The sequence below is a fragment of the Ovis aries genome, chromosome 22, assembly GCF_016772045.2.
Source record: "Ovis aries strain OAR_USU_Benz2616 breed Rambouillet chromosome 22, ARS-UI_Ramb_v3.0, whole genome shotgun sequence".
NCBI lineage: Eukaryota > Metazoa > Chordata > Mammalia > Artiodactyla > Bovidae > Ovis > Ovis aries.
In genome coordinates, this window is record NC_056075.1 from 23722217 (window position 1) to 23736878 (window position 14662).

General features: G+C 55.2%; 2 protein-coding genes across 4 annotated transcripts; both read right to left on the reverse strand.

Annotated features, from left to right (window-relative positions):
* Positions 1–597: 597 nt before the first annotated feature.
* On the reverse strand, positions 598–5899 carry CALHM2 (calcium homeostasis modulator family member 2). 3 transcript variants are annotated; one of them, XM_042238734.2, is made up of 4 exons: positions 5646–5899; positions 4152–4327; positions 2891–3605; positions 598–1656 (listed from the first exon to the last, which is right to left on the reverse strand). In XM_042238734.2, exons 3-4 carry the CDS (start codon positions 3443–3445, stop codon positions 1240–1242), a joined length of 972 nt encoding a protein of 323 aa, XP_042094668.1. In that variant the 5' UTR covers positions 3446–3605; positions 4152–4327; positions 5646–5899; the 3' UTR covers positions 598–1239. The 3 variants fall into 3 exon arrangements, with proteins under 3 accessions (XP_042094668.1, XP_042094667.1, XP_027816088.1); XM_042238733.2 differs by lacking the exon at positions 4152–4327; XM_027960287.3 differs by having other exon boundaries at positions 2891–4327.
* A 3453-nt stretch (positions 5900–9352) lies between these two features.
* CALHM1 (calcium homeostasis modulator 1) lies at positions 9353–12829 on the reverse strand. The gene is made up of 2 exons (XM_004020163.4): positions 12278–12829; positions 9353–9835 (listed from the first exon to the last, which is right to left on the reverse strand). Exons 1-2 carry the CDS (start codon positions 12827–12829, stop codon positions 9353–9355), a joined length of 1035 nt encoding a protein of 344 aa, XP_004020212.2.
* Between the last annotated feature and the right edge of the window lie 1833 nt (positions 12830–14662).

Below are 14662 nucleotides of genomic sequence, written 5' to 3' on the forward strand. Positions count from 1 at the left end.
GCGTGGGAGGGAGGCCATGGAGCGCTGGCCTGGTTCTCGCTCATTCGCTCTGGGTTACGAGAGCTGGACTGCCCAGCTGAGCACAGGGGCCGCGTCTGCTGACTACTGATGTCTAAGCCGAGCTTCTCTCTGAGAAAGGCCAGGCTCCATCTGTTTCCCAGATCAAATCAGATGACTGAACCCAGTTAAGAGATCATCAGCCCCAGGGCCTTCCCGCAAGCGGGAACACCTGCCTCTGCCTCCCCTGACCCCCAGCCCTCCCTTCTACCCATTTCAGTCTCACCCAGGGTCTCTGTCCTCTTCCCTCCCCAGGTCTGGGATTTAGGCCTGTCCCCCCAGTAGCTCAGCTGGTAAAGAATCCGCCTACAACACAGGAGACCCCAGTTTGATTCCTGGGTCGAGAAGATCCCCTGGATAAGCGATAGGCTAACCCACTCCAGTATTCTCGCCTGGAGAATCCCCATGGACAGAGAAGCCTGGCGGGCTGCAGTCCATGGTGTCGCAAAGTCGGACATAGCTGAAGCAACTTAGCGCATAGCATCGTGACCTCCAGTGTGCTGTGGCATGACCCATCCAGTCACACAGACACCAAGCTAGTCCTTTATACTAAGAAAAGCTTTATCAAAAATGTGTATAAAGCTGGAGGCATACGCCAAAGGGCTGCTTCCCAGCTGTGCATACCGAGCCAGCTGTCCATGTGCAGTTCCGCAAGTGGCCTGCATAGCCTTCCGCACGCGAGCCTGCTGGTGAGTTTCATCGTCACCTGACTGCCGGCCAGGGCTTCCCACACGGGTGGAATGGGTCCCTCTAGTCAGAGGTCATCCTCCACATCATAGTTCATGAAGGACCAGTTCTGGGAAAGGGTCTTTTCTCCAAAGCTGTTGACCAAGTGGCTGGTGGCAACTGGAAAGGGGACTTCAGGTCTGAGGGCCTTCCTGCCAGAGCCCACCTCGTCTGCCAGCTCTCACATCCATATCCCAGCTTCACTTTGTGTTTGCTTCTCTCCTGGCCTGTTTTCCCCAAAAGCTATAGTTAAAAAATCTCTGGGGAATTCAGTGGTTGGGACCGCGCACCTTAATTGCAGAGGGCGAAGGTTCAGCCCTGGGTCAAAGAACTAAGATCCCACAAGCCGTGTGCAGCCAGAAAACAGAAGTCCCCTCTGATGCTGGTGTGAGCAGGCAGTGGGGTTCAGTTTGGGACCAAATACCGTCATTGGCCAAGAGTGTGGGAACGGGACCCTCAGGAGGGAAGCAGGGACATCTCTACGTGGTCCGGGGCCATGCCGTTGCCCACCACACCCTGGGCCCACTTGTGCAGGCGGCTGTAGAGTGGGAGGCCTTGGTTCTCACGGTACAGGTAGACGCCGGTGATGGCGTTCCACTGTGGCCGCGGCTGTGTGCCTTCCACCGGGAACTTGGCGACCAGCTCCTCGTCGTCCTTGTTGAGCGCCACAAAGCCGAAGAAGCGGCGCACGTTGTTGGCAGCCAGCACCCGCGAGTGCACCTCAGCCGTGCGCTGGAACAGCTGGTCCTCGTTGGCGCGGTACTGCGCCCAGTAGGCCTCCTGGCGGTAGCTGAGTGGTGAGCAGTAGTGCTTGAGGCATTTGGTCAGGAACACCAGGATGGCCACCACGCCGATAAGCAGCCACCCAAAGAGCTGGCCAGAGAAGGGGCAGGGTTGAGGGCGGGCAGCGAGCTGCCTGGACCCCCACCTGCCCCGGGAAGAAGTGGCGGGAGCTGGTCAGAGGGTGTGGGCTGGGTGGAACCAGACATAACCCCCTGAGAGCTGGCTCTGTCCCTTCCCTGGCCTCAGATTCTGTTCCTCTAAGGGCAGCAGGCCCTTCTGACTGTGATTCCTCCACTTTGACCTCACTCCCTGGAGCTCACACCTTCTGTGTCTAGACTTAGCCTCTTTGAAATCACTCATGTGCTTGTCTCGTGTGGCCGTGAGCCTATTGAGGACTAGGACAGTCAAGGTCATCTTTGTTTCCCCATTTAAGCGTGGACAGAGATCTGTGGGCATTTGAGCATCAGATACATTTTATCTCTCTGCCTACCATCTTCCATCTCCCTTGGTGCTGTCTCCAGCCCTGCTTTTCCACTTGTGTTACTTATGTACCTTTAGAAAATCTGTGCTCAGGTCTTTCCCTGGCAGTCCAGTGGTTAAGACTCTGCACTTGCATTGCACAGGTTCAATCCCTGGTCAGGGAACTAAAATCCCACATGCCGTGCAGTGTGACCCCCCAAAAAGAAAACTGCTCTTTTCTGCCTGTTTCTCACACCCTGCTTCTTTTAAGTTAACACAAGCTGTTTTTCTGCTCCTGCTCAGGTCTTTGCTCTTGCTTCCTCTCCCTGACCAATTCCACTTCTTCAGAATTAAGCTGAGGCTGAGGCTAGGATCGTGGTGGCAGCTGCTGCTTCCTGACTGGACACCCCTCCTGTCTCAAGGGACTTCTCTTCTGTCGGCAATGCCTGAGGCTGACTCTGCTGGGTAATGGCTTTTCCTGGGATAGGAACATGCTCATCCCCTGAGCCAGCCATCCTCCACTACCAGCTCATGGCCGACAGCAAAACTTTCATAAGACGGCAGGGGTTTGTGCTCAATCTAGCTGGAGCGAAGGGCTTAATCTGTGACAGGTATCAGGCTCGGACTGAGCAAGAAAAAAATTCCTTTAATGTTTAAAACTCTCTTATTTGGGATGGCGTTGACCCTTGTCCTACCAATCAGTAACCCATGGATACCCAGCTCTGATGCCTGAGGCTGTTAATCTAGTGATTTTCTGGAGAGCTCAGCCCCGGAGGACTAACTCCAGGGTTAACCCTGAGCCGTTACCTGCCCACCCACCATCAGGTAGGGGAGAAAAGAGGAGCTTCTCTTGGTATAGTCTTACCTGGGACTCATACTTGAGTCTGCGGCTGACCTCCTCCCGGAAGACTGACAGGTTGGCAGGGCCCTCCCCGCATGGGAACCTGGCCAGGATTTCTGTGGCATGGGCTAGTGGGAAGCTCCTTTCTCCAACCATGAGTGAATAGGGGTTCACAAACTCACTGAGAGCACAGACATAGGCCTCACCACGCAGCAGGGAGATGACAGACCAGGTGACGGGGGCCACGGCCGCACGGCCCACGATGGAACTTAGGAGGAGGAAGTTGGGGGCAGCCGAGCAGTTCTTGGTCCTCCGGTACTGGCACTCAGCAACCAGGTTCCAAGTGTGGTTGTTGAGGATGACGCCAATGAGGAAGAGTGCCAGGGCCGGCACCCCAATGGCTGCCAGCCCATACAGGTAGTTCCGGGCTGGTGAGCAAGGGCAGTGGAAAGCCACCACGGTGAACAGCTCCTGGCTGCCCACCGTGCCTAGTGCCACCAGCCCGTTGAAAATCATCACATCCTTGCTCTTGAAGAAGAGTGACAGGAAGCGGAAGTTCTCTGCGATCAAGGCTGCCATGGTGATGGGTCAGCTGGGGGACCGACGGCAAGGGTGGAGGCAGGAGGAGATCTGGATGATGGCTCCAGGTGGGACTACGAGAGCTTGCAGGCTAGTGGGCACCGGAAGGCAGGGCACAGTCTTGCCATTTCATCCCCTGTAGTGGCCAGTTGGGTGCTTCCTGTGGAACAGTAGATGACAAATCAGTATTTGCCTCTGAAAATAGGGACCAAGGGGCTCTTGTGAAGTCAGGCTGGTGAGAAACGAAGGAGACTCCGGGAGCCCCAGGGCCAGGTAGAAATAGAGTAGCCACTGTTCACTGAGCTCCTATTATATGTCAGGCGTTTTGCACCCCTCATTGCCCATCATCACGGTCCTGCACTGAGCTGTGATAGCCCAGTGCACGGTTGAGAAGGCGGAGGTTTCCCCAGGGTGACTGCCTGCCCTGCTCTCACATGAGTGCAGAGCTGAGATTTAAGCTCAGGTCTGTCTGCCTCACACACTTAGGTTCTTGTCATCCCCATAAGCTTCCCTTGAGGTGGGGACTAGGAATGGCCCTGTGGCTTTGGGGAATCTGGGATATTGACTGGCTTTCCCTTTGGGATTCCAGGTACTTGCTAATGTGCTGGGGGACCTAGGACAGTTTGGAGGGTGTGTCCTCGGGTGTCTAGCCCATGGGTATAAAAGCTGGAGTGGGTGTCCGGTGGATGAGGGACTTGAGCTTGACCCTGTGCTATGGGCTGGTGTGGAGGAAGGGGTCTCCAGTCAGTGGTGAGCCTGGTGCAGCCTCCCTGGAGTTCATAAGAGCCTTTTCATTTTGGAGACCACAGGCCCTGGACTGGTTTAGGAGATCCTGGCTCTCAATATTCTTCATGACTTTTCTCTGGACTTCAGTGTTCTCATCTGTGAAAAGAGGATAAATCATTTGCCCCTTGTCCTCCTCTTAGGAATGCTGGAGGGAAAGAAAGGGAATTAACCATGCTTGATAACTCTCCCATATATGACACTCTCCATCTCACCCTGTCCAGTCCTGAAGGCTTCTCCCAGAGGTGAGGTCGATGGCAAGGGGTGTGTGTGTATGTGGGGGGGTAATTCTTCATGGGGCAAAAATCAGGAAACAAAGGCCTTCAGAGGATAAGCGCTTTGCTCAAAGCTATTCAAATATGGACGTGCCTGGAGGAGACTTTTGTGCGTGACCTAAGCAGGCCTGGGAAGTGGACAACGGTGGGTCAAGCTAAGCAAGCCCTCTATTTTCCTGGTTTCCTCTGCCCCTGCTCTGTGCCCATCCACAAGAGCCCTGGCAAGCCTCCCATTCCCCACCTGTTCCCCTTTCTTTGTCCAGCAGCCATGTTCCACCCAGGTCCCCAGGCCTGGGGCCGCCCAGCCAGCCAGCAAAGGAGGCCTTGATGAAGCCTAAGGCTTGGCCATGCCCGCGAGACAGTGGAGTCTCCGAAGGCAGGCTGTCTCTCGAGCCTGCTCTTAGTCTGGGTAGCAGCAGTGCTGGCAGCCTGCCAGGAAGTAGCCGAGGCCTCCAGCTTCAGTCCTGTTCTGCCCCAACTCCCTTCCCAGGTTCCGCCCACACAGGCAAGGGTGTGGCCCCTGTTCTTCTTTCTATCCCGGGATGAAAAACAAAAGTCCTCAGGCCAGAGGCAGCTGGGGAGTGGGGAGATGGGAGGTGAGGGGCGGGCAGCAAACAGAGGTGGGGGGTCCTGCCAGTATTTCCTTCTGTGCCTCCTCTCTGGACCACTGTCCCTCCCGGTTACTGCCAAGACTGCCTGACTGGGTGCCACGTGGGTTGCCAGGTGGAGAAGGAGAAGAGATCTGTCTTGCCTAACTCACTGTCTCCGGTGATCCTGGAGCTCCAGTCTAACTCCCTGGGAAACGAGTTTGCGATATTGCTGGCGATGATCCGGTTAAAGGCAGCCCCCTTTCCCCACCTCTCCTCTTGACTTAACCGCCTCTAATACGCTCCCCTGGGTTCAAAAATCACAACAGTGATGGGTGGTGCGCAGAGGAGAGAACACTGCCCCTGAGAATACCGCCCTTGGGCCCCAGGCCTGGGAGTGTCATATCCAGGCCCGGATGAGACCTCCAACAACAGCAGTAAGGACAGGAAACGGGTGACTGGGGAGTCGGGGGAGGGGGTTCAGGGAGGGGCCTGGCTCCCAGGAAAGTTCCTCCGGGTAGAACTGGAGTGGCCCTGTGTGCTCCCCTTCCTTACCTGGGATCTGCTGCGGGCACCGGTAGCTTTGGCCTCCGAGGGGCAGGGCTCTCCAAGTGGCGCAAGAACATCAGAGACCCCGGTGGGGACCAGCCCATGCCCTCTCCCTCCCGCTTTGCTTCTTCTGCCCAGGAGAGACCGGCAGGGCCTGGGGCTGTTGAGGTCTTCCGAAAAGTTTAACTCCAGAAAAGAGGCTGAACCCTGCAGGATGGATGGTGTGACCCAGCCAGTGGAAAAACAGTCTCCGGGCAGGCGGGCGCCAGGCAGTGGGGGCGGGCGGAGGGCGGGCGGCGCGGGGAGAGGAGAGGAAGTGGAGGAGTCAGTTTTGCACTAGCCCGCCTGCCTACAGAGGCTCAGCACCAGTGGGACCAGTTTGGGAGCTAGGCAGGGGGCCCTCGGCATTTCTGGTCTGGGCCTGTCCTCCAGGCTGGTTTCAGGAGCACCCCCAGTACTTGATCTCCACTGACAGAAGCAGCCAGAACCGAGCCCCAAGCAGGATTAGGGGAGAGGAGCCACCAGACTGACGCTGACTCCTAGTGGGGTATGCAAAGACAAAGGCCCCCCTCCCCCATCCTGGTCCTCTCTGAGCAAGCCCTCCCCCTGCTGGCTCTTCTGTCCTCACTCCACTCACTCCCCAGATGCTGCTTAGAAATCTCAGGAGCACTGATGAGAAAATTCTGGACTCTAGGGATTTTCTGAGGCCCTGTGGGGAGAGCTCTGACTGGTGGGTGGAAATTACGAGGAGGCAGATGAAGCCCTTTGTAACAATTAGAGCTATCCAGCCTGTTCCAGAAACTGGTCGTGAGATCCCTGTCCGCGGAAGTATACAAGCTGAGGCTGAAAAGTCTTGGATGGTAATGCTGAAGGGGAGGGCCCCGCCCAAAGACAGTGTCAATGACCCACCCTCCTGGACCAAGGGAGAGACCCCCAGACCCCTGTTCACTCTGCAGTCTTGGGGTTCTGTGACCTTAGAACTGCGGAGTGACCTGCTGGCCTCCCTCAGCTGGGCTTGTTCAAGTGCAGGAATGAAGGGAAAAGGACCAGTGTTCATTTTTTTCACATCTTACCATGTCCCAAATATGGTTCCAGATTCTTCCTTAGAAGTTATCCTTTAACCTCACTATAATCCTGAAAAGCAGGTCTTTTAAACATCCGTTTTACAGACAGACAACTGTGGGTCAGAGGGATTGACCCACTGGGATTGAATCCTCTGTTGGTCAGAGGATTGCGGGTCAAAGGACTTGCCACAGGTCCTACAGTCCCAGTATTTGAATGCAGGTTTGCCTGACCTAAAATTTTACTCTTTCCTTCACATTTCTTTAAAATTTATTTTTATTTATGTTTCGGCTGTGGAGGGTCTTTGCTGCCGTGCACAGGCTTTCTCTAGTTGCGGCAAGTGGAGGCTACTCTTGGTTGCGGTGCCCGGGCTTCTTCATTGCAGTGGCTTTCAGTGGCTTCTCTTGGTGCAGGGCACAGGCTCTAGGCGTGTGCGCCTCCCTAGTTGCAGTACCTGGGCTCAGTAGTTGAGGCAGGCTCAAGCAGTTGTGGCACACGGGCTTAGCTGCCCTGTGGCATGTGGGATCTTCTGCACCAGGGATCCAACTGGTGTCCCTTGCATTGCAAAGCAGATTCTTAACCACTGGATCTCTGGATCACCCTCCTTCACATTTATACTTCCCAATAACTCTGGGCTGGCTTTTTTCCTCTGGACACCACTACTCCCCCCTCCGCCGCCCACTCCCAGCTGCTAACATACCCCTGGTCTTCACTCATCTGAATCGCCCCCGAGAGTAAGTCCCACCTCCTGGAGGAGGCCTCCAGCCTACCTAGGCGTCCAGGTTTCTCCCTCTTCCCAAATAATTAAAAGGAGAGAGACTGGGTCTCGGAAGTGGGAATAGAGGGAAGGAAGCCTGAGGAAAAATGAAAATTATTAACCCAGTGTTGTTAGGCTTAAGATCAAAATGAATTCTTAGATAAATGGGACTTAGGTCTCCAAGATGTCTTGGGGCAAGAAGCTCATCTTCTTGGCCCTCTGCTTCCCCCTGGACAAAGGAAGCTCTAGTTCCTTACATCACCACCTTCCATCCAGGAGGAGGAGAAGCCCTCAGATTTGGAAATCAATACCCACGTTATCCGCCAAGTACTGAGTGCCTACCACGTGCCATGCATTTTATGTACCTCACCCATTTACTGCTCACACAATCCCATGAGGTAGGTGCCTCATCTCCCTTGTACAGAGGAGGAAACAGGCAAAGTGAGGCAACTGACCCAAGAGACACAGTTTGTAAGTGGTAGAGCCAGCATTTGACCGAATTCTGTCTCACTCTTGAGTCTGGGCCATTTCCACCCTAGGTAGCTCCCCTCCCACCCCTCCACCCTCACCCCCACCTCAGGACAGAGACCTTCAGTACTTTAGAACCCCCTCCCCAAGAGATATGGTCTCTGAGAACACAGGAAGACATCAGCTTCCCTTTCTAAATGCTCTGGGGATGGTCTGATTTCCACCTGAGACCTGGATGTGAGGGACGCGTCTGGGCCATCTCCAAGGCCTCTCCCTGGCATGTGGTATGGTCTGAATATGTCCCCTGCTCAAATTCATAGGTTGAATCTCAACGCCCAAAGGCGATGGGATTAAGGAGTGGACCTTTGGGAGGTGCTGAAAGCATGGGATTCATGCCTTATAAAAGAGGCTCCAGGGACTTCCCTGGTGGTGCTGTGGTTAAGATTTTTATGTTCGCAATGCAGGGGGCCTGAGTTCGATCCTTGGTCAGGAGACTTGATCCCATGTGCCACAACTAAAACCCAGTGCAGCCAAATAAATACACAAATAAAAAATTTTAAAAAGAGGCTCCAGAGAGCCCCTAGTCTCACCCACCACAGGACACAGTGAGCTGGCATGCTCTACCAACCAGGAAGAGGGCCTCTATAAGAACATGACCACAGCGGTGCCACGATCTCAGACTTCCAGTCTCCAGAATGGTGAAAGAGGTCTCTGTCATTTAGAAGCTACCCAGTCTGCTGTATTTGTTAGAACAATTCAAGCAGACTAAGACAGGGGCCTTTCGTGCCAGTGCTGAGTAAGTGTGCAGTCCGCCTTGGTGATGTTGAGTGACCTCCATGGTGAGCCACACCCTGGCTTCTCCCGACTGGACCTACCTGCTGATAGATACCTTATCACCTGTGACCATAGGCGTGTCCCATCATGTGGGGCTGTGTCGGGTCCTTATGGCCCATTTTGGTCTGTTCAGCCTCACTCAGGAGACCAGCCAAAATCAGAGGATTCCTGCTTCATGAGGTGGCTGGACTTCCCTGAGCCTTGAGCATAAGGGAACTAAGATTTTTTAAAAAATCACAGATGAGTGAATGCTGGGGCAAGGTGCTCACAGAGCCTGAGTGAGAGGAGACAGTGAACCAGGGGTGAAGTGGTCTGGGAGGGGCTGGGCAGATGGGAGCTTGTCTCCCGCAAAGGCAGTTCTGAATCCCTCTGACTAATACTGCTCGTGGCCCTATAACTCCAGGACCTTCCAGGATAGTCCCATAGCTGGGGGACTGAGGTCCCCTTCCAACTCCAAATTTGCCACCTCAAATGGGCAGGTGAGTGCCTTGGCACGTAGGTCTGCTCTGGAGCCTACAACCTTCATCCAGTTTGGGGGTCTGAGGAGCTGTGGGCTCACACCCCCATTCCCACCTCTTCACCTGGCTGCGGCTCACACTTTGCTGAAGTAGGTGGCCACCTCCTTGCGTGAAGGCCGGGGCCCGCCCCCAGCCCAGCCGTTGCCCACCAGTGGCTCCTCCTGGCCCAGCCGCAGGGGCGGCTTGCACTCATGCCAGCTTGTGAGCAGCCTATTCATGGTGCCCTGATCGGTGATGCCACGCAGCTTCTCCCTCTCCTCATCTGCCCCTTCCGTGGCAGCAGGGGCAGCCGAGCCAGTGGGGCCAGCAGCCAGCACCCCGTGGGCGTGACCCAACTCCAGGTCGTGGTTCATGGCCTCGAAGAACTGCTGGATACAGACCTTGGCGAAGGCCTTGGCGTGCTCCGTGCACGTCTCATCAAAGAGCTTGCGCTCAATGTCGATGTAGTGGGACCAGTACTTGCTTTTAAGGAAGGCGGCCTGTGTGAAGCAGGGCCGCACAGCACGCACAACAAATGCCAGCAGCGTGGTCAGCAGCACGAAGGACCAGCCCAGGGCCTGAGACGAGAGAAGACAGAGTGAGCCGGGCACTGCCCTCTGGCCTCCTGAGCCTGTCCAGGCCCCCAAACCACACTCTGTGCCAGGGCCTTTAGGGGAAAGAGCACTGACTCAAAGAGCAAATGACGGCACCTCATGGCCTCCACTTCCTCCTCTGTACAATGGGCACAGATATACCATCTCATGGAAATGAGACCGCGTGAGTAAAATGCCCTGTATGTAGGCCTGGCTCTCAATACATAGGACTTAGCTGGGCAGACCTTGGAACTAGAATGCCTGGGTTTGCCTATTTGCACCACAGGCATATTCCAGAGATATGATGGGATCTGCTCCAGGCTGTTACATTAAAGCAAACATGGCAATAAAGTGAGTCACACCATGTTTTTGGGTGCCCAGTGCATATAAAAGTTATGTTTACACTAACATAACGTGTGCAATAGCATTATGTATAAAAAACAATGTATACAACTTAATTAAAAAATACTTCTTTGCTGCAAAATGCTAGCCATCATTTGAGCTTGCAGTGAGCAGTAGTAATAACATCTGTAGTAGTAATAACATCATTTCAGTGATCACCAAAAAGTTTAAAATATTATGAGAATTGGCAAAATGTAACCCAGAGACAAGAAGTGAGCATAAGGTGTTAGAAAAATGGCACCAACAGACTTTCTCGATGCAGGGTGGCCAGGAACCTTCAACTTGTGAAACACGCAGTATCTGTGAAGCCTGAGAGAGTGATGTGCAATAAAACAAGGTCTGCTTGACCTTAACAGTTGACTGGGAGCAAAGTACGTGCCTTCTCTGTGCCTCAGTTTTTCCACCTACAAAATGGGGCTGTTGATCATCGCACTGGGTTGTTCTGAGAACTAAAAGTGGCAATAAACTTAGCACAGTGCCTGGTACCTAGTTAGTGCTCAGTAACTGTTAGTCACTATTATTAGGCCAACCAGCCCTCACTAATTATGCCTCTTCCTTCAGGAAGCCCTCCTTGACCTCCCACAGTGACGCTTCCTCCTCTGAGTCCTGTACCCCGCCTCTGGCTCCTGCTGCTGTCTGCCTGTCAGTCGGCAGCTCTCAGTCAGTGCCTCACTTGTGGGTTCCGAGCTGAGCCCTCAGGGGTCACAGAGACAAACTGGACAATTGCTCAACTTGTGCTGAAGAGCACTGGACACTCGGGTGCTGGTTCTATTCTTCCAGTAACTCACTGTGGTGAAGGCTGCTCCCCCAGTTTGAACTTCAGGGTCAGCCCCAGTTGCACAGAGAAGCATTTGGCCGAATCAGGGTGAGTGAGGCAGGGCAACCACTGTCAGTAGTGGGGGTCAGTGGGTTATGGTAGAGCACCCTGGGGCGGGGAAACTGCAGAGCATGTGGTGGATGAGGAAATGTGGGCCCCGCTGGGCTGAATCTCCTAAAGTTTCAGGTCAACCTGGAAATCTCATTTTTATGTGATAGTTTGCAGGTTTTAGATGATGTCAACTAATTCTAAAATTAAACTTTGAATTCAGCCCCTGAAGTCCAAATGACATACTATAGGCCAGGCAGCCTGCCCTCTGGGGCCCCTTTTAGTCTATGAGGTAATTGTTTAAAGGTCAGGTGGAGGGTAAGTGGATGATGGACAAGTGCTCACAAGAGAGGAGGCGCAGGCGAGAAGGAAAGCACTCGGAGTGTGAGGTTCACAGGGGCACCTGGGGACGCCGCAAGCCCCAGAGGGGAGAGTTCAGGCTGGAGGGGAAGCCGGGGTGTCTGGACTCATCGCAGCAGAGTGTGCATGCTTCTGAAGCTTTGTCCCCTCCCTGGCAGACCCCTGCCCAGGTCTTCCTGCCCATGCACAACTGCTGAGGAGTCCTGAGGGGCTCAGATGAGTGCTGGGCCAGAGGGGCAGAGAACGAGGAAGCAGGGCTACAGAATCCCCCGTCAGTGGGCCCTCCAGCCCTGCCTTTGGGGCACATCCCAACAGTCCATCCCCTCACTCAAGCCTCTTTCCCCTGAGCGGGGAGTGCCAGCTGGGGCCATTTGCCAGGGAAATGTGCCCAAATGGCCCAGCCACCCACTGGCCTCACTACTGCCCCAGCCTGAAAGAGGAAAAGGATGCAAATTCCCCCAGGTTTCCAAACTGGAGCTCAGGAAGACAAGGGGCTGACTGAGAGGTTGGGTCCACTCAGGGGAACCTCAGGACAGGACACAGGCCTCTTTCCCCAGGTGGCACTGACCTGAGGAAAGACAAATGCCTCGGCCTTCAGAAGCCCTTTGGGAAAATATGCCCCCGCCCCAGGGAGCTGCGTCTGAGTGGGCAGACCCAGCCCTGGCGGGGCGTTGCCCCCATCTATTGGGAAAATGTGAGCACGCCCCGCGGAAGCTCCACTTCAAGAGCGGGGAAGGAATACTTTCCGAGGGATCCGACCTGTGAGGGGAGCCCCAGCCCACGGCCAGCCGGCCGCTCACCTGTGAGATGCAGCGCAGGTAGCGCACGGCCACCTCGCGGGCCAGCAGCCAGTCACCCTCGTAGATCTCAGGGCAGGGCACCCGGGCCAGCAGGCGGGCGAGCTCGGGCGGGGGCAGGCCGGGCACCAGGCTGCCATTGCCCAGCAGGCTCACGGGCACCGCTGTGCAGAATGCACAGAGGAAGCACTTGCCGTCGAGCAGCGTGACAGCCACCCAGACGACGGGCGCGATGAGGGCGCGCTGGGCCATGGAGCAGAACATGTAGCGCAGCACGGCGGGGTCCTTGGCCCGGCGGCCCGGTGGCCGCTTCCACTCTTCAGCCAGCATGGACACGTTGTTGTTCATGACCAGGCCGAGCAGGAAGAGCACCAGGGGAGGCGCCAGCAGGATGCCGGCGCTGTAGGCAGCATTGTAGCCCGGCAGGCAGGGGCAGTTGAAGTCGAAGGCGGAGTACATCTGGGCACTGGCCAGGGCCATGATACCGCAGATGCCATTCATGAAGGACTCCTGGTTGGACTGCAGGAACTGGAAGATCATCCGGAACTTGTCCATGGTGCCCCCACGGAGCCTGCTGGCTTCCTCCCACCTCACTGCAGCCTCAGGGTGGCCCCTGAGGCCCACTCTGCCCAGCGGGCGCCCACCTCATGGCTGAGACAGGCAGATCTCCGGGCGGAGGCTGGGGCTGCTGTCTCTTTGAACCTTCTAAGTCAGGCGCTGGCCAGGAGGGCGCAGCTTGACCAATCCCATGGGCGCAGCAGTCTTCCCTCCCCTACTCCACCCCTCCTGGGTTTCTCTCTGTCTCCACAGCTGGCTCCGCCACTGGGAAACCACGAGGACCACACCTGACCGGGACCAGTTCTCTGGCTGCTGGAGGAGGGTGGGGATGGAGGCTCCAACTCAGCTGGGAAGACAGGGCCTTGGGCAGGGTTGAAGTTTGGGAGAATCCAGGACTGCTGCAGAGGCCTGGGCCCCGAAAGGGCCTTGACCCCTGGGCTCCTAGGAAGCGTGTCACCCTCCTTCTGCCCTTCCCATTGGGTCTTTCATCCATGCTGTGTCAGGATCCAAGAGGACTCCTCCCCTAGTGCAGAAAATGGTATGATGATGTAGTGAGGGCAGTGGTGGTGGCACTGTCATAGGTGTGATGATGGTGGAGGTGATGCCAGTCATGATGGGGATGGTGCTGATGGTGCTGATGGTGGTGGGATGCCAGTCATGATGGGGATGGTGCTGATGGTGCTGATGGTGGTGGGGGTGCCAGTCATGATGGGGATGGTCCTGATGGCTATGCTGTTGTTGCTGGTTGTGATGGCGGTAATATCGTGATGATGGTGGTGACAGTGGTCAGGGTGGGGATGGATGGTGATGGTGGTGGAGATGGTGCTAAAGGAATAAAATAGGAAGCCCTGCATTTGGAGTCAGAGGATTTGGATCTGAGCGGTTGCTAGGGCCCCTTCTGCAAGGAGAAAGAGCTGTGAGGGGTAAGCATAATGCAGGTGTTTTTATATCCTGTTTCCTTGTGTCTCGGTGGTTGTGTCTGAGTGTTTGTGGATTATGGATGAAAAATCCTTTCCTGGCTCTCCCCCCTACCGCTACTTCACCAGGTCAAAAAATTACAGAATGGGTGATGGGGTTTCGTGCCTGGGGCTGAGGAACCTAGAGTGTCCATGGGAAGCCAGCCAAGGCGCCACCATCAGCACAGCAAAGTGGGAGGGGTTTAGAGGGCTCCCTTTGATGCCACCTTCTCTCCCAGAAGAGTGGGTTAGATCCAGCTCCAACTAGATGGCTCCTGTCTGGAGTGAGATGGGAGGCTGTGGGGGCAGGACCGGAGGAGGGCTGGGACTGAAGTAAAGCAAGAGACTGGACAGGGCAGCTCCGTGGGACCCTCAGATCTGTGTGTCCCTGTGTGCCATGTGTCCACGTGTGAAATTTCTGGGGCTTTGGGCCTCAATGTCTGTGCGTCTACAGTGTGTGTGTAACTATGACCATGCGAGACTCTATGGGGTCTTTCTGAGACAGCACCACCTCCACCATGTCCACCTACCTCTCACTTGTAGCAAAGCTTTAGTCTCCCACGCCTCCCCTGAGTCTCAGATGGCTGACTCAGGAGTTAATTGTTATGATAAATGGAGAGTTTAGTTCAGTTCAGTCACTCAATCGTGTCTGACTCTTTGCGACCCCAGCACGCCAGGCCTCCCTGTCCATCAACAACTCCTGGAGTTCATCTAAACTCATGTCCATTGAGTCGGTGATGCCATCCAACCATCTCATCCTCTGTTGTCCCCTTCTCCTCCTGCCTTCAATCTTTCCCAGCATCAGGGTCTTTCCAAATGAGTCAGCTCTTGGCATCATGTAGCCAAAGTACTGGAATTTCAGCTTCAAAATCAA